Here is a 20216-nt window from a genome sequence, read left to right as displayed (position 1 = left end):
TCTCTGGATTTCAGTTTCATAAACCAAAAACCAATAAAATGTGTACATGTAATAATTATGTTCCAAATAAAAATCACTGATTAAGGCACTAGCCGAAACATTAGTCTACTTCACTTGCTTCTTAAGTTTTATGGATGTTATGAGACCATACTGCACTAATAAAAAGAACCACAAAAGCAGAGAAATAAAATACAAAACAAGATGCAGTGGATTATCCTGGAATTTTATTTGGTGCTGGAGCGGGTGCTTATACAAGACAGCCAACGAGCTTTCTTTAGTTCATTTCACTTCATTTTCCATTGCACAGCAACACCATATGATGGGATACAGAGTGAAACAATGGGTACTTCTAAAGACAAAATTTAAAAAAAACTTCCAACGAACATTTCAATAAATGAACACATAAAATACTAAAAAGCAGACTGCCGTTTCCTTATCTAAAATTGCCCAGACGTTTGCAGCAAGTTGATTACTTTGTGGCTCACAAACTTTTCACTCATTTTCATAAAAAAATAAAAGTTCAAATACTACCGGTGAAATACTTGGCGTATCTGCTTCTATACTGTTGTTATATTGTTTGCACAGTACCTGCATACCCCACCCATCTAAAACCAGTTGTAAATCTCAAATTGTAACATTTTTAAGTTTGCTGGGGGTGGAGATGTAATTAAAAAACTAGAACCTCTCATTGAAATTAAAAAAAAAAATAATAATCACATATCAAAATATGAATAATACAACAATTTTCCTCCAACCCCCTGAATACTTTTAGATTTTGGAAAATACATATTTTAGTTGTAACAGCCAGTGTTCTTGTACAGTATAGTACCATGGCCTCTCACAAGCTTTTACCAGTTTGAAATTGGCTACAGGCTGCTTAATACTGTGTTTGGAGTGCACATGGTGAAAGGAATGGTTTTGGCGCCAAATGAGCCGACTTGCATGCAAAACCGTTTAAAACTGCCTTTTATTAATTTTTCTACAAGGAGTGCAAGGAAGACGAAAACAGTACAGAAAAGCACGTACACACACATACAAATGCCTCTGTTTGATGTAATTGTGAAGAGGGACGCTCCTCCCTAGAACCACTATGCTGGCGGTTTGTGGTTTGCTGTGGGAGGGTTGGGTGGGGGTGGAGCTAGAGGACATGATTACAGCTTCAGTTCCTTCTGGATCCCCCAGAGGGTGTCTGCACTCTTCCTCAGCTGCTCCTCTTCATCGGATTTCAGAGTCATCTTGACCACATCTGAGAGGCCGGAGCTACTCAGAACACAGGGGACGCTGAGGAAAACTTCATCCTTCACACCGTGCATTCCCTGTAGAGAGGAGGGCAGGAGAACGAAAGACTTTAACCAGGCAACTTGAATTTATACAAGACCTTTCCACCACACAGGAGAGCTTTACAATTCAATCATACAACTTCAATCAATGTTACAAGATAACTTCAGTCGTTTTCTACTCATTAAACTTTGTTTAAAACACAATGTCGATAAGCTGCATTTTAACTGGACTTGCTTCTACCTAAGATGACTGATTGCCACTGCAATCTATTCAAACCCATTAAAAATATTAAATGGGATACTTCTAAACAGCCACCTTGTGGAGCTCAATAAGCCATATATTGCTCAAAAGCCATCCGATTTAAAAGCACCCCTTTTAAGAAGAACTACTCACCTGGACCATGGTGGAGACGGGGTGCACCTTCCTCAGGTTCTTCAGAATGGTCTCTACCAGGTCGGCCACGGACATGCCGATAGCCCAGGAGGTGTAGCCCTTCAGCTTGATCACCTCATAGGCACTGCAGGGGGGGGACAGAGGGAGATAAAGTGGATCAGCAAGGGAGACACAGAGCTCAGTGTACAGTGGGCCAGTATTACAACTGCATCCTAATGTTTAGCATGGTAAATTTGCACTGTTATTTCACACAAAATTTAATATGCTTTACCATTCTTATATCATGCATATACTCTCACATGGTTAACAATGATTTTGACAATGCTATTCTGTAATTTACCAATTTAATGTCTTTGCTTTACTGCACTTTGCTGCATGCTTTTACCCAACCATATACAGCAGGCTACTTTTTATAAGGGTATAGCCTTCTCGTTCTGTTTCCATTTATAATGGAAATGGGGATTTAAAAACTATTTTATAAAAGTAGTTGTAGCTGGGAAGCAAGCTGTGATAACACCTTAAAAATGAGTTTGTGTTGATTTAAACTGGTTTACAAACTAGTCTGGACCCTACACATTGCAAGGAATTAGGCAGGATGACTTTAGCTGCTCACCTCTCCACCACCTGCTTGTGGACCGCCTTCCAGTTCTCCTTGTCCTTGTCTGTGCCCATATCAGGGTTCAGATTCTTGAGGGAGACACCAGCGACATTCACCCCACTCCATACGGGTACTGTGGGGAGGAAACAACACACTGTCACAATCCATACTTCACACTGTTAATGCTTTGCACTAAGTAATGTCCATACCAAGTTTATTGAGTGATTCTTAAGATACAGGTAAGTGTGACTTACATAATCAGTTAATTTTAATAATAACATTATTCTGATTAAAAAGCAGTGTGTTTTCTAGTCTTTCAGGGTATAGTCCTTGTAAACTGTCTGAGGTTGGATGTTCTCTGTAGCTAAACAGATTTATTCTGCAGTGCAGATTATATGACGTATCATTAATCTGTGTAATATCAGGTTGGTTACACCAGAGTGCTGGATCAGAAATTTCTCCCTGTGCTATCACCCTAAAACTGCTTTAGACAAAAGTCCTTGAACTGTTTGTCTTTTTTAACTCAATTTTCTTAATTGACAAGATGGGAACACAGGCATTGTTCATAAACAGATTTGTTCAAATCATTTTAATGTGTGGTGCAAGACAGTCAACAGTGTGTGGCCACAAGATTTAACAGAGAAAGTCCTAAGCGGAATATGATATTGCCAATATTTTATGGGAAATGCTGTAGATGTATGACAGATAGACACAGACAGACTCACCGCTGGAGTCTCCGTGCTCCCCGATGACCCAGCCATGGCAGCTGGACGGGTGCAGGTTCAGCTTCTCTCCCATCAGGTAGCGGAAGCGGGCGGAGTCCAGATTACAGCCGCTGCCGATGACACGGTTCCGGGGGAAGCCACTCAGCTTCCAGGCTACATAGGTCAGGATGTCCACTGGAGAGGAAAGGACAAGAGCAGGTCATCAGCAAGATTATTTTATTGCTGATATTTGAATAGATACCCTGATTAAGGTAATTTTAAGACGAAACCAATAAAGTATTTTTTGAAATGCGAGTTGCCTTCCCTTTATTTTGATATTACTTAGCTTTGATATTAACCCTAAGAACCAGAGTTGTTCTCTGTGATGTTGCACCAGTTTTTATCGGTTTTGATACTTGAATAGATAAGTTAAACAAAATTCAATTATAACCCTTTTTTATTATTCCAAACCAGTTTGTGTTAACAGGCTGTATTTAGGCCTGGTTGTTTTGGCTGCAAATGGGAAAGCAGGGGGGTCTGTTTCCAGCCCCCCTCTCAGATGCTCCTCTCACCTGGGTTGGAGACGACGAGGATGATGCAGTTGGGGCTGTACTTGACGATGTTGGGGATGATGAATTTGAAGATGTTGACGTTGCGTTGCACCAGGTTCAGGCGGCTCTCGCCCTCCTGCTGACGAGCGCCAGCTGTCACCACCACCAGCTTGGAGTTGGCTGTGCAGCTGTAGTCTAGGGAGGAGAAAGACCATGCACACTTAGAGACAAAGAACCATGCTTACAGTACTGCCTTCCCCTTTTCCATCTCATGGACCACTGCAGCATAACACTACTGCTAATCGGTTATCAATCAAAGTATAGTCAGTACAAACATGTGTCACCGCTATAAATATACAATATAAAACTAGTTAGGTTCAGCAAATGGGTCATTCGTTACCCAAGCTCTTAGGATATTGTGTATATGAGCAGTTCTTTATTGAATAAAAATTATTAGAATGGGCGACTAGGTATGTATATACAAGAAATGAGAAGAAGAAAATTCAGCAATAGGAAAAGTTTGGCAATACCCTAGATTTCCCGTAATGTTTGATCCTTTATCATAGAATCACATCATTTACCCTCTACATGCATTTCTACTTAATGTCTGTTTTATTCTAACTGTGCCTCCAGATTCTTAGTGGTGCTGTCCCTGTGACCTGGGTGTTCAACCCCTCACCTTTGTCAGCGACAATCTTTGGGGTGCGCAAGAAAAGTCCTCCATGCTGCAGATCCATCATCTCACCCTTCAGCTTGTCCTCAATCACATCGACTAGGGCGAGCTCGTCCGTCAGCTCCTGCAGGGCACATGGGAGGAAGGGGTTAAGACTGGACAGCCAAGGAACAGAGAAGCTCAGCCAGCAAGTAGACATACAGTTTCTCGAAGGTAAGGGAAGCAAAACTCCAAGGGTCCGCAAACAATTTCAAGAGGATTTAAGCAGGACCTACTAAATAACCAACCCCAACCCTTTACACAGTTCATGCAGAAATCGTTCAGTACCCCCCATCTACTTCAGAATGTCCTCTTCATGCCTGCCTGCCCCGACTGAGCTTCTATCAAGAGAACAAAGGCTTGATTGCCCCTAGCATGCGTACAGTCATTTTTGCGTGCATGCTCTAGACTGCTGCTCTCTGCAAAAACAGCCTCACAGCTGAGTTATTCTTTTCACCTGCCCTTCAAAACAAATTAATCCTGACTGGCAATTTCAGTCCGAGCACTGAAGTGCCTGGCTGGTATCACAGAATACAGATGACTTCCTTCAAGGACCAGTAGCAAATTGAGGTGCTGGGATTAACCAATTAAACCAAAGTACTTATTAGGGTGCAGCAATTGAAATTGTGTTTGAATCCTAGCTCCATTCCAGTGTGTTCAACTCACCTTGGTGAGGATGCTGACGGCACAGGCCATGCCCACGGCTCCCACGCCTACCACTGTCACTTTGCTACGAGGGATGGAAGCCTCGTCTTTCATCACATGCTCGATCAGCTGTTCCTTCACAGTTGCCATCTCTGTAAACTGGAGAGACACAAAAGTAGAGGTGCAATCAGCAATCAATTCCATAATCAAATATCAGGCAGGAAATAATAAACAACATTCGATGCATTGAGAACTCTTTAATTATTCTAAAGCAAGAAGCAAAAAATGACCTCCAAATACAACTGAAAACATGCATGTGCATAAAAACATAGTAATATACTGTATGCACTGAGAAAATGAGTTTATTAGTGCTTAAAAACAAACGGTAGACTTCTATACAATCACAGTACAGTCACTTGAGGCTAGCTTGACTACTCCACTATGTTAACTTTGGGAAGCAGCTACCATTACATAAGATACAGAGTGGGCTCCCAAAATGTCACTGAACAGACATGGTGCTGTGATATGCTCCATATCAATATCTGCATTCTTTCACACCCCCCAATGACTTCCATTATCTTTGCAGCCAGAATAGCTTATTTGTGGAATTATGTAGTTACAGTAACCAAAGAGTGTTTATTGCTTTATTACCAAGCCATAGCAGCCACCTAGTTTGTTTTTTCTAGCTGCCTTTTCTTCTTGTTACAAATCCAACCAAGTTTCTATTTGAGGGATCGCTACACTCAATGGCTTCCATAGAAACCAACTCATAACTAGGTGCAAGTCAAGTTTGCACTTGATGTGCCAAGTTTACTGTTTGCTAAGCCACTTGGATTCCATTTTAAACAAGTTTCAATATTTATTTAAACAGAGGATAATATGAGAGAAGAAACATTACTAGACAACCCAAGACTATAGCTATAGGTCTCTGCTGTAGTGTTGATGATTGTTTTAGTATCTCTGAATATAAAGTATGTGTTTTGACCAATTGTGCTGTTTTAAGGTCGCATGCAAAACAGGATTCAAATAGTAAACTGGCTGGAAAAAAATGAAAGCATGTCACTGACATCTTATAGTTTCACAATACAATTATCTATCTGCTTGGCGTACAATCAAATAGTTATTGGTTTGACCCATTTGTTTAAGTGACAGCGCCTTCTCAGACTGGAATGACATCATTCAGAAATGTTTTTATTCCCACAGTCTCTGGTATCAGGCTGCTAAACATTCTGCTCCATTCTGGGCATCTCTGATCAACACTGGCTTATTATTCTCTTTACAGAACAAAAGACTGCAATTACAGCAAAAACATTTAAGAATCTCTCATATTTAAAGCTGTTAACTAAACACAGGGCTGCCGTGTGCCAGTTCAGTTATAAGTATCTCAAATAAAGCATTGTATTGTGCGTGGGCTGAACTGCTATTGATCTTCCTTGTAAAACTGGTGTAGAATTGTACTCAATAAATTAATTTTCAGCATGTGCATTATTGAGAATTTGCAGACCACAGCATTAATAAAATAGCTTTGAAACAACTATTATATAGTGAAACACTGATATTGGTATTGTACCAAAGTATAGCAGTAAACTGCTATATCAAAACATGGAAATGTTAACTGTGGTGCCATTAGATTGGCTCTTACAATTGCAGCCATTATCTTACCATTAAACCACAAGTACACAACCATTACTGTCAGCCTAGTAAAGAGGAAAACTAAATGTGAAAACTTAAGTATTCTGTATACATAATGGGGGAGTAATATTAAATTATAAATTTTAATGGGATTGTTAAGAGTTTTCAAGATAAAAATGAAAAAAAAATGATTCTAGGAGTGTGGATGTTCCAAAGCAGTACCCAGCTATTTGAACCTATCTAGCACTGACCACATGACCTTCACTGTGAATGATTTTTGACCTTCAAAAGCTACAGCCTATCATGAAATGGCAGACAGCACTCCTTGAGGCAGGGTCTGCTTTTCAACAGCTTGACTTGCCCTCTCATTTTGAAACAGTCTGTAAATATGGCAGTTTTTTTTTTGTTTTTTTTTTAATACAATACTATATATAATACTGTTTCTAAATTAATTTCTAAAATTAAAGATTCTGCACAGTAAGTAAGGTTACAACTGACTGTCAATTTAAAACAGCATTTGTGAAACCAGTGAATTAACCCACTTCAATATTCATAGTACTGTAGGTATTATATTGCATCCTTAAACATAACATTAAACTGCTGCTAGCTCAGACTGATTCCTATAAATTCTGACAATCCAAGCGGTTACTGTTACTTAAGGACTGTATGAAAATATTATAAAGCACCTCCTGTACGTGGATTGTAAATAATTATTATTACAACAGATAAGAAACACTAGACAACACTGTAGCACAAATTCGCAGGTACTTACAAATTATGCATTCCTCCTAGTCTACAGTGTAAATGATCTGTATCATTATGACTGTACCGTTCATACAGAAATCTCAAAACAAACAAATGCCTGTAAATAAAAACATCAATAAATAGATACATGATTTAAGTCACCGCAGTAACGCAACGTCATGTCGAATTGTGCACTGAAACCAAATTTACTCTCTGTAATCAGTTAGATCTAAACCGCCATCATACCACAAAAAACGGAAAATGAGCATTAAAAACGACATATCCCATCGTACATTACAAATCTATAATCTGTAGCCTCATTTTGAAAGAAATACCCCTTGGATTAACCTATAATCTGTAGCCTCATTTTGAAATAAATACCCCTTGGATTAACCGTGTTGCTCAAATATTTAACGTGAATCACAACGCTGGGGAAAAAAGAGCCTGAAAAAAATGAGGTTAGATAGATGAAGGCTGCAGGTAATATATGAAAAAGACCATAGGGGAGAGCTAATAAATTGGTGGTCACTTCTATAATCAAGAAAATATGATAACGTTACACTTAACTCGCATATTTATTTTGTTTTTGTTATTATTGTCTTTGTTTATTGTGTGGCTACACGTTTTTTTCCGACATACATTTTTTGACAGTATTTTTTCTGACAGTATTAGAATTGTAATGATTCAAACAGGTTACTTTTGTTAAAGTTCTGATGCCACCTTTGAATGTAAACATCAATCTCTCTTTCCTACTTTCACCTGAAGAAGAGACCTCTGAGGTTTTGAAAGCTTGTGATTAATTATTGCTTAGTTAGTCCAACAAAAGGTATCACCTCTCATTCTCTTTGTCTAAAATCCCTGGACTGATAGTATCAGTGATACGGCTACCATTTCACCTACCAAAGAAATTATAAAGATATTCGTACTCAATTTGGTTACGTTACACTTAACGCACATATTTAAAACAGCGAAATCCGCCAGATGTCATCCTTAAACCTTATAGGCCAAATAAAAAAAACAATATACTGAAATTATAAAGATATTTATAAAATATACAAAAAATATTACCACTTTCCTTCAATGAACGTCGGATCTCAGGCGGCGCTGTACTACTAGTAGCCAGTAGGTGGCGCGCAGCCAAAAAAACGATGTTCAAATAATAAGAAGTCTATTACGACTTGGACTAGTGTCCAGTACAGGTTGCGCGCGGGCAAACAAACGCTGTTTAAATAATAATAAAGGGGTCTGGATTGTGGTTTAGGGGTTGTCTAAGTATTGTTTTCAGATAGTTTTTATGTGAGTTAAGTGTAACGTACCCGGAAATATGATACATTTTGTACGTGATCTAACCTTCATCACCGAGTCACGCCCCCCATTTCTCACACACCCACCTCCTCATCAATCCTCTCACCCCACGAAATGTAATGTACCGTTAGAATAGGATAGAATAATATAATGCTAATCAAACAATCCTGTAGTATAAATAAATAAATGCATTAATAATAACACTGATATAATAATAAATTAATTTTTATATAACCACTGGACCACAGTGCCTCCTTTTGAATGTCCACCTCTCAGTTTGTAAACTTTCTTATCTTCTTATGTTCTTTATGGGCGATTCTGTAATCAATTACAACTAGGAAGGCAGACAAGATGGTGATGAAGAGGACACAAACTGGGACAGTCAATAGCAATGTTTAATTTAAGGTGACCTCAAACGCTTTAGATCTAACTCGAATAGTAGAAATCGAATTGAGCTAAAATTAAACATGTCTACTGGCGTCAGATTTTAATGTTGCTAGGTACCCTGGTGCGCCATCCAATTTGTCAAATTTCCAGTGCGGGGATAAAATAGACAAACAAAATACATTATGGCAAGCCTTGATACATCTGCAGTGCACAATTTAAACAGTTAAGAGAATCACGAAGTTACTTATTTACCGAATCAACTGCTAAAAATATCTTTAGGAACCACACATTTGCCAAATCTGCCAAGCACTTGCGTTGTTGCACAAGTCTCTTCATTTCTTTTCTTTCTTTAGTATAGTATGCACTTCGGATCATAATAAAAAAAATAATGGTTTGAAATACAGTAACTGAATGGCGTTCACGTAGTTGATTTTCACTGGTTAATTTGTCTTGCTACGTTACATACAGCATGACAATGACGAGTGAGTAGAATCCGACCCTGATCCACTTTAATACAGCCGAACTTCATGATCCGGCTCCAGTGAAATCAAACTCCTTTTTTTTAAATTTAAAATCGTGTTAATGCAATGTGTTGCGCTATCGCTATCAATGTGCAACGTTATCACAATTATGTATAGAAATGATATAAATCTATTATTTTTTACCACTTTTAAAACCTACAGAATGCTTGAATAATATTTGTAAACATAAATGATAAATATTGTAGGAATGTGGAATAAATAATAAACGGTACTTTGTGTGTGTGTGTGTAATTTATACCAGAATACAATAATACATACACTGTGTATTCCAGGCCTCCAGGCCACAAATAAATCATAAATATAAAAAAAATATAATCCGTTCATATTTATTTATCACGTACAGTGTAGTTTCGGTTTAAATTATTAACATCGAATACTCATTATTACAAGAATATACATGTAAACTTGGTAATGTCGTTTCTCCAGCAGACCAGCCCATTTCTTCTCCTTTGCATCACGCAGGCTGCGCATCGTCATGTCATTTTTTTTGCAGAACGTCTAATTTCATGTGAATGAAAACTAGCAAAATAAGAAGACAAATATGCAGCTGGCTTGTCCAGATGACACCGTTTCTAGTCAGGCGAATTCAGCTTACCTTAGTAAAACTGCGGTTAAGATACTGGACAACGATACAGTAACTACGTCTTCCAGGGACTCTTGAGTGATGCTTTGCACGAGTAATCAGCGAGTGGACGTGCTGACGTTATTTAAAGAAACTGCTTGCCGGTGACGCCAGTACCTGCTTTACATATTCATTAAGGGGCGTGGATTGTAGTCCGTGGACTTTGGCACGTCCAGATCTTGAAAATATGATGCATTATGTGGTAAAAGATGCATTATGTGGTAGTTATTTTTACATTTCCATTTTGTAAAATAGCTATTTCCTGGTGTCTTTTAAAATATGTGTATTAACATACTGTACTAATATTATAAAGCTCAACAATCTGTATATCTTTTTATTTTTTCTGTACCTGCTCAGTCAAGCGCAGTGAACATCATGCAGAGAGCTGTGTTATGAAAGTCTATCTGATTAGAAGAATAATACCATCATTTTAATTAAAGAAATTTACATAGAGTGATGGGTGTGCATCTATAATATGTTATTAAGAGGGGGGCATCAGACCAGTTATAGGCAGGTGATCTTTCTGGACAGCTGGTTATTACATAGTTACATAGGGACATGGGAAATACAGATTCGTTACAGTGGTGGCTACAGACAGGTGATCCATCTGTACTTGTGGTCTCTAATAAAGGTTTGATTGTCTTATGCATGTGAATGAAACCTTTCTTCAAGACAAATGCTAGCCATGTTAGGTAGTTCATGAATCAGCGCCCTCTACTGGCCCTTGCATTGGAATTCCCCAGCCAGTTTGAGTGCAGAGCCCTTGTACAGTATCAGTGTTGGAATTTCCGGTAGCATGGTTTGCATAGACAGTACTAGTAAGAGTTATCTACTGGGCTGAAAATGTGTAGTTGAATTCTGCACACTTTTGTTACATTATTTAATACATGTACTAACAGCAATATTAAATGATTGTGAAAAATGTAGCTTTATTTTGAACATGATCAACTTTTGGTATTGCTGTGAACCAAGGTTAAGTTGGAAAATTGTATTTTCTGTCTTCATACACTTACAAGTTGCAACCTTATAGTATGTGGCTTACTTAACTGTGCATAAAGATGAATCAGATCGCTGGACTACGCTCCAAGGCCTTGATTAAACTATTATTAGGCTCATCAGCCAGAGGTTGTTTAAAGACAATGTGATATTAAAGAAGCCAACAATAGTATAGAAGTTAATTTAATTGACAGATTCTTAAAAATCTGCTGTTTCTACTTTATTTCTTTTAAAATGACGACACTGGATTATCTGAGATGAAAACCCTTGCTGGAGGTGTTTAAATGAAACAGTTTCTACTCAAAAATTGTGTACGGAAAATAAAAAACAATGTACAAGTCCAATTATTTTTTTGCAGTAGTAATATATTTTTCTTAAGACTGTACCCCAGATGACCCCAGTTTATGGTGAAGTTTCAGCAACAGTTAAGGAATATGCCAAATCTGGGGTGAAATCTGGTCCTCGGAATTTTAATTAAGGTCACTTGTCTGAATCATGGTAATTTCCTATCAGAACACAATGACGTGGACATTGTGTGTTGAAGCGTGGAGATGTTAACTGGAAACTGATTTGAATGTGCTTTGCAGGCTGATCTCAGTAACAAAACTAGCTCTTAACCTGACTGTTGCATGGCTCACTTCCTGTGTTTGCAGACTGTGTGGCATCACCATTTACACACACCCAGTTTTGTGTAAGAGACAGTATAAGTTTATTCATTAAATATGTTACAACTGTATTTGTAATTCGTGGTGTAATTACTATAATGGTGTATGCCATATTAGGCTTGGCTGACCTTAGATTCACCCACAGAACATTTTTAATGCTGGTCCTCATCTCAAACCACTAGTACTCTCTACGGCACACTATTATGTGAATGAAAAAAAGTTGTCCTGTTTGTCATAATTCTCACACACACACACACACAGACAGAGAGAGAGAGAGAGAGAGAGAGAGAGAGAGAGAGAGAGAGAGAGAGAGAGAGAGAGAGAGAGAGAGAGACTTTTTTAAACTGTCCATATTGGTCTTTCATTGACAAATACAGTACAAATATGTATTGTGTAAAGCTGACAAGCACTTTCACATTTGCCACATGTGCTAAAATTGCACAACACATATTGTGCAACTGCTTACAGTACAACTTACTCCAGGATGTTTGTGTTGCCTAGCTTCCAAAGATGGAATGGAAATTATAAATCTACCTTAATTGTTACTTCAGGAAGTTTAAAACAGCCATCTTATTGCAATGTCACGCTGACTGACGTCACTGTCTTTAGAATTCATATCTCTCATTTTTTTTTATTGTATCTAGGGTGCACCAAAAGTAATCAGCTAAGATCTGTGTTTTTCCATAGCCAGCCAAGCAACGCACAACAATTTTACCATGAAGAACCACCTCTTCAATTCAGTCCTGGACCGTTCCCAGCAGTGTCAAATTATACTGAAAGCTACACCCATCTAAACGCCTTGTGAGAATAACAATAGCAGGACCTCATTCTTCACGTTCCTCAGACTCGCTTTCAAAGCTCATTTGCACATCACCTTGACAAATAGTTTGCTGAAAGTGAAAGTAGGTTGATTTATCGTGTTAAATATGCGATGGTGGTGTTTAGCACTACAAAAGGAACCATAGCGTGAGACACTCTTACCACTGATTCTTGCAGAATCAACTGGAATCTTTTCTGCGTGTTTGTACCAAAGATAAAGGGCATTACTCTTACCAAACGATCTTCAATGGCAATGCAATAGTTTTGTATTAAAGTGCAATGGTAGCTAATGGGCAACTAAAAGTGTATATTATTGCTATAACCATATACAATCCTATATGCATATTGCATATTGCATTTTTATGTTGCTGCATAATAAACGTGTTTCAAAACCTTTCTCACTGATAGTAAAACCTGGGTACTGCAGCTTTAAGGAATCACCCCAGTTTGCTGAAAGACGTATTGTTGGCAGTGCAGACAGAGAGGAGGGGATTGCTGGCTGGACATGTGATTCAGGGAGCTCTCTGCTCTGGCAAAAAGGGAAGCCAAGAGAGCAGCAGGGAATCAGTATGCAACAGAAACCGTGTGTGAGAGAACCAGGCCGGAATAAAACAGAGGAGAAAATATAAGGAACGAGCACCAGTTTAATTGATTTTCAGTGGCACTGCATAGGCTACGCAAGGGGTAACAGTAGCACAAGGACAGTTATAACGGCATGCACCATAGGCTGAATGGTAACACGTAGACACAATGAGAAACTAACATCATTATTTTCAATAAACATGGCTACTGGCGTCAGATTTGAATTTTGCTAGCACTATATGAGGTACCCTGGCACGCCATAGCGCCACATTGGCACCACTGGTTATGGTCTGCTGGTGATTCAGAGGGTGCCGTTTGTTTTGCCTCTGCCGTTTGTTTGTCATTTCCTCCCAGTATTGTTATGCATGCATGGTGTCAGCTGGCACGGAGCAAGCAAGACAATGGAGGTGGTCTATTTAATACTGTAAGTGTACAGTACTACACATTTAAGCTTCATTGCTGTCCCCTTCCCTTTGTATGATGTTTTTAATCATTCAGAGTGATTCTTATTGCAAGGTGCTTTCATCTGAGTTCAGGATCCCTTGTTCAGTTCCAGTTGCCTGCCACAGATATATGAAACATACAGACGTGCTCAGATTTGTTGGTACCCTTACAGCTCATTGAAATAATGCTTCATTCCTCCTGAAAAGTGATGAAATTAAAAGCTATTTTATCATGTATACTTGCATGCCTTTGGTATGTCATAGAATAAAGCAAAGAAGCTGTGAAAAGAGATGAATTATTGCTTATTCTACAAAGATATTCTAAAATGGCCTGGACACATTTGTTGGTACCCCTTAGAAAAGATAATAAATAATTGGATTATAGTGATATTTCAAACTAATTAGTTTCTTTAATTAGTATCACACATGTCTCCAATCTTGTAATCAGTCATTCAGCCTATTTAAATGGAGAAAAGTAGTCACTGTGCTGTTTGGTATCATTGTGTGCACCACACTGAACATGGACCAGAGAAAGCAAAGGAGAGAGTTGTCTGAGGAGATCAGAAAGACAATAATAGACAAGCATGGTAAAGGTAAAGGCTACAAGACCATCTCCAAGCAGCTTGATGTTCCTGTGACAACAGTTGCAAATATCATTAAGAAGTTTAAGGTCCATGGAACTGTAGCCAACCTCTCTGGGCGCGGCCGCAAGAGGAAAATCGACCCCAGATTGAACAGAAGGATAGTGTGAATGGTAGAAAAAGAACCAAGGATAACTGCCAAAGAGATACAAGCTGAACTCCAAGGTGAAGGTACGTCAGTTTCTGATCGCACCATCCGTTGCTTTTTGAGCAAAAGTGGGCTCCATGGAAGAAGACCCAGGAGGACTCCACTTTTGACAGAAAAACATAAAAAAGCCAGACTGGAATTTGCTAAAATGCATATTGACAAGCCACAATCCTTCTGGGAGAATGTCCTTTGGACAGATGATTCAAAACTGGAGCTTTTTGGCAAGTCACATCAGCTCTATGTTCACAGACGAAAAAATGAAGCTTTCAAAGAAAAGAACACCATATCTATAGTGAAACATGGAGGAGGCTCGGTTATGTTTTGGGGCTGCTTTGCTGCGCCTGGCACAGGGTGCCTTGAATCTGTGCAGGGCACAATGAAATCTCAAGACTATCAAGGCATTCTGGAGCGAAATGTACTGCCCAGTGTCAGAAAGCTCTGTCTCAGTCATAGGTCATGGGTCCTCCAACAGGATAATGACCTAAAACACACAGCTAAAAGCACCCAAGAATGGATAAGAACAAAACATTGGACTATTCTGAAGTGGCTTTCTATGAGTCCTGATCTGAATCCTATCGAACATCTATGGAAAGAGCTGAAACTTGCAGTCTGGAGAAGGCACCCATCAAACCTGAGACAGCTGGAGCAGTTTGCTCAGGAAGAGTGGGCCAAACTACCTGCTAACAGGTGCAGAAGTCTCATTGAGAGCTACAGAAAACGTTTGATTGCAGTGATTGCCTCTAAAGGTTGTGCAACAAAATATTAGGTTAGCGGTCCCATCATTTTTGTCCATGCCATTTTCATTTGTTTTATTATTTACAATATTATGTTGAATAAAAAATCAAAAGCAAAGTCTGATTTCTATTAAATATGGAATAAACAATGGTGGATGCCAATTACTTTTGTCAGTTTCAAGTTATTTCAGAGAAAATTGTACATTCTTCATTTTTTTGTGGAGGGGTACTAACAAATTTGAGCACATCTGTAAGCTAGATGAGCCAAAGTATGTTAATAATAGTAAGAGGCAGCATCATCTGGCATTTTGGATCAAGTTTTCTTTAGATTTGCTGGCAAAACACTCTTGTGCACTAGATGGGGCTGCTGCTTACTAATTTAAAGATACTTCGTTTTATCTAGCATGTGTTACGTATATCTATGGCAGGCATCTAGACATGAACATATAAAAAATATACATTTGAGTAATTGCAATAGACTCACAGAAAATGACTGAAAACATCATACAAAGGAAATTGGAGAGTGAAAAAAATGAAGAAAATGTCATTGAATCTACTTACTTAAGTGATTGTTAGTGGATGATTAAAGAAGGATCCAGCCTGCTATACTTTGGTCAAGAGATGCTTTGGCATCAGGTACGTGCAGTTCTGCTCACAGCTGGGTAAGCTGGGCCTCCTGCAGGAGTGAATTATATAAATATATAGAACAACACAGTGAATGAAAACTTCTGCATTCCAGAGTCTGCAGGCAGCTTGACTAAGGTGACTGGAAGGCAGAGGAGATCACTGAGCACAGCTTGCCAATATGTATTCAATTACAATTGTTATAATACATTTCATTTAATTGTGTTACCTTAGCCTAACTCTCAGATCTAACCATTATTAACAGTATTACCGAACAGGAAAAAACATATATAATTACTTTATGAATTACCACTTAGTAGTGATTTCATTCAGAACTTTAAAAAATCATAACATACAGGTAGAAACATTTGAAACAAAATTAATTACAGTTCCTTTTTAGTCCTACAATAATTGCTCCTTGTTCCTAACACTTACTGAACAGTTTACTGCTGTGTAAACTTGAGACAGTGTATTTTCTTGATTTCCGTTGTTGAAATAAGTCACTACTATCGGCAGACCTGAAATAATATACTGGTTGCCAGAGGGATTTAATGAAACAGTAACCCTCCTCTCAAGCTTTCCTAAGACAGCTGATTTCATTGCAATGTCCAGGCAACCTACAACGATTAACTTCAGAAAGAAGGTGCTTTGATTGGCTTACGTGACATGGGTAATGATATGCAGATCTGTTCTGTAAATGCAAATGCAGTAGACTCCAAAAATAACAGGACATTCTATAATAGTGGGTGCCTATTTGAGTGTCAAGACAGGTGTTTTTTGTGTGTGTACAGTGCCATCTACTGCTAATTTGCAGTACTGCAGTGGATATTTGTTTCACAGACACCTGTCAGCTGTTATCTTAACGGACTACGTTATAATTATTATATTAATACCAAAACATGAACTCCCTATAACATGATCCTCTGTATGCCGAACCCGTTTATCTGTTTGCTTAACGTTTTTTGTTTTAATAATTTGTATTCACATTTTGAAAAAAATATAATTTATGGATAATTACAAAAAGTAAATAACAGTAATAATATCAACATTATTGAAATACAAATTCAGTTGAAAGCACATACCTTAATGCTATTTCTGTTTTTAAAAAAACTGTTATTTATAAACGTGCACTCTCTGCAGACTAAATCCACACGTAATGCGCTCTTCGTGGGCAGAGTACAGAAAACCACGTTCCAGAACGTAATTGCCCTGGTACGAATCTACAATTACGGAAGCTGTCAGCACACATAATTGCACGTTCATGCTCAGTATACAGAAAATGCTTCATATTCGGTATACAGAACGTCATATTCTGTAAATATAATTTCACATTCAGGCTGCAGAATAAATAATTACACATTATCAGGCTCAGCACGCCTTTAAGGAAATATTAATTACTGTTTCTTTTTTGTATTTTTATTCTAAAATCTCAAAATGCATAATTCTTAACTCTTACTCACCTCTCTTTGTGATGAGAGACATCCCTCAATCAGATAGATAGCTGAAACTTTAGTATTTAGAATTTTAAAGAATCTACAGCCATTAGGCAATGCCATAATGTAAATGTATTTTTAATGTCATTAGAGTTTACTGCCACCAGATGGCAGCGTAGCCCAAGCAACGACAAAGGGGCTCTCCCTCGTGTCTGTGGCTTTCACGCTTGTAATGGAATTTGAATAACTGTAGTTAATTAATGTGGTTATATATAACTCCCTCGTGTATTGCATTTGTGTGCATTGTGTGGAAGGTTCGGTTTGATGTTATATTGTACCCCAATAGTATATATATATATATATATATATATATATATATATATATATATATATATATATATATATATATATATATATTATAGAAAGATCATTGGTGTGGTATCTACAATCGTGAAATGTAAAATAAAATCAAAATTGTATAGCAGTTTTTCCAGGCTTTCCTATGAGCTTGATTAGGCTCAGGTGCGTCTTATTAAACTCATAAAAAAAAAACAGGAATGGCTTAACCTGCTATGTCTCTGAAGGGATATTATGATTTATTTATTTAGCAGACACCATTATCGAAGATGATTGGTGGTACAGGGCAGTAAAGAGTCACAATGCAAGCTTAATATTTAAATACAGTGTAGTATACAGTAAGTGCAATTGTACAACTAAAATACAATATGAACTAGGAAGCAACGAGTTAGGATTACAAGATGTTATAGATACAATGACATATTAGTAGTGCAAGGATAGTGCATAAGGTGAGGGGTCCAGAACATGGTACTTAGGTCAGGCAAGTCCCGTGCATAGTAGGAGGGGTAGGTTGAGTGATCTAAAGTGCAGTCTAAACAGGTGGGTCTTGAGGAGGCGGAAGGCAATGAGAGACTTCAGAGGTCTCTCGACCACAGAGGGGCTAGGGAAGAGAAGAGTGGGCACGGGAGGATGGAGAGTGGAGGGAAGGCATGACCAGTCGGCCAGTAGAGGAGGAGCGGAGAGGGGGTGTAGGGCGATACGAGGGATTGGAGGTAGGAGGGGGCAGTGGGACAAAGAGAGCGGTAGCCAAGAACAAGGGTCTAAAATTGAATGCAAGCAGAGATAGGTAGCCAGTGGAGGGTGCGAAGCAGAGGGGTAGCAAAGTAGCGAGGTTGGGAGAATACAAGACAAGCAGCGGAATATTGAATGAGCTGAAGGGGGCGGATAGCCGAAGCAGGGAGACCAACAAGGAGAGAGTTACAGTAGTCCAGTCTGGAGAGTAAAAGAGCTTGGACCAGGTGTTGGGTAGAATAAGTAGTGATAAAAGGATGGATTCGGTAGATGTTGCTAAGAAAGAAGCAGCAAGTGCATGTCAGGGATGAGATGTGTTGAGAGAAGGAGAGGGAGGGGTCAAGAATAACACCTAGGTTTTTAGAAGATGGAGACAGAGACAGTGATAGTCAAGGGATACTGAGATGGAGAGGTAAGAGGAGGGAGAGGAAGTCAGATTTAGAGAGGTTGAATTTGAGGTGGTGAGAATGCATCCAAGTTGAGATAGCCGAGAGGCATTCTGAGATGCTGAAGGAGATGTGGGAGTCAAGCAGGGGACGGAGAGGAAGATCTGGGCATCATCAACCTAAAGGTCTAGATATTTTCCCAGTAAGATACCAGTACAGGTAACAATGTGATGGCAATTCACTATACCAATATACCAATGCAAGTTTTTCAATAGTCGTAAAACAAGGTTATTAAGAGTATCATATTTCATTATTGTGATAAGCCAAGTCAAATAATGTATTTGGATAATGTTTCATTGGATTTTAAAGCAGATTATCTCCATAGCTTTAAAACCCTAACCATACTTATTCATTTTAAACATCCAATTGTTACAGCAATTAAAAGTCTTTGTCAGTGTAATGAATTCAGCCTTTTTGAGATTGATTTTCTTTTTACATCAGATTTGAAGCCTCCTAGAGACTCACACACTTCAAGTTATGAGAGTATATGAGACAGGGGTTTGAACTCCCATTATTTGTGACTTCCTTCTTGGTAGTTCTTACTCTCTCACACACTGTTTTTCTTTTTTTCTTGGTATGTTTTTCACTTGTTGGCTTTTTTAAAATAAATCCATACTGCTATCACAAATAATTTAGTGATGTCCAGTTTAATTCCCTCCCCCCAGCATCTCTTGATAGAGGACAAATTGGTTATCTACAGGAAGAGAGAGGAACAAAACTTCTTGGGAGCAGTGGCACTGATCCTTCTTAGCTTCTGATGACAGAATTATCGATCCGCAATATAAACTAATGATCTAACCAAATTGTCAGTAATATCATAATATCATAAAACAGGACTGAGTGCAGATCAGGCTGAATTCCTATCCCTTGCATCCAGATCCCCCTTCCTCTCCTCTCCTTTTTCTCCTCTCTCTCTCTCTCTCTGGCACTGTGCTACAGCCAACGAGAGCCATTCTACATCCATCATGTTAGGTGCAAATCCCTCCACTTGACTCCAAAATGGCCTGGCTATATTTAGTTCTCACCCTGGGCGTCGTGGCAGCGGACAGCTCAATTTGTTCTCCTCTGCTGCTCCCAGTGGCTTGCTTGGCTTTACTTCGACCCAGGTCTGCCCCCCCCCCCCCCCCCCCACCGCTCCATAAACCAACACCGGGCCCCCGTGCCCCTCCCTCTCATTGATCCTGTCCTTGTTACACAGCGACAAATCCATAATGCCCCTCGCAGCGAGGGCTGGCTGAATAGGCATTGCTTGTTATCGAGCTGCAGCTAAAAACGAAAGCTGTTTCTGACTGTAAGGGAAATGATTGATGATCTGGCAGTGTGGCTCTAGGCAAGGAAGTTCCCTGCTATATTTCCGAGCCCCTTTAAACACCTGAAGAAGGCTGGGGACTGGGATGTGGAGCGTGCAACCTGGATTAAATTGCACAGGGCTGAGGTGGCCTGCCCCAGGTAAAGTGGTTGGAGCTAACAAAATAATTTC

At 38.9% G+C, this 20216-nt stretch overlaps 1 protein-coding gene across 1 annotated transcript; it reads right to left on the bottom strand.

The window, feature by feature from the left end:
• Positions 1-206: 206 nt before the first annotated feature.
• Positions 207-10222, bottom strand: LOC117432469 (L-lactate dehydrogenase A chain-like). Its single transcript, XM_034054429.3, has 8 exons — positions 10090-10222; positions 4906-5043; positions 4207-4324; positions 3549-3722; positions 2998-3171; positions 2288-2405; positions 1675-1798; positions 207-1316 (listed from the first exon to the last, which is right to left on the bottom strand). Exons 2-8 carry the CDS (start codon positions 5032-5034, stop codon positions 1152-1154), a joined length of 1002 nt encoding a protein of 333 aa, XP_033910320.1. The 5' UTR covers positions 5035-5043; positions 10090-10222; the 3' UTR covers positions 207-1151.
• Between the last annotated feature and the right edge of the window lie 9994 nt (positions 10223-20216).

Source organism: Acipenser ruthenus, chromosome 27 (assembly GCF_902713425.1).
Source record: "Acipenser ruthenus chromosome 27, fAciRut3.2 maternal haplotype, whole genome shotgun sequence".
In the NCBI taxonomy this organism is placed as follows: domain Eukaryota; kingdom Metazoa; phylum Chordata; class Actinopteri; order Acipenseriformes; family Acipenseridae; genus Acipenser; species Acipenser ruthenus.
This window is presented reverse-complemented; position numbering and strand designations above follow the sequence as displayed.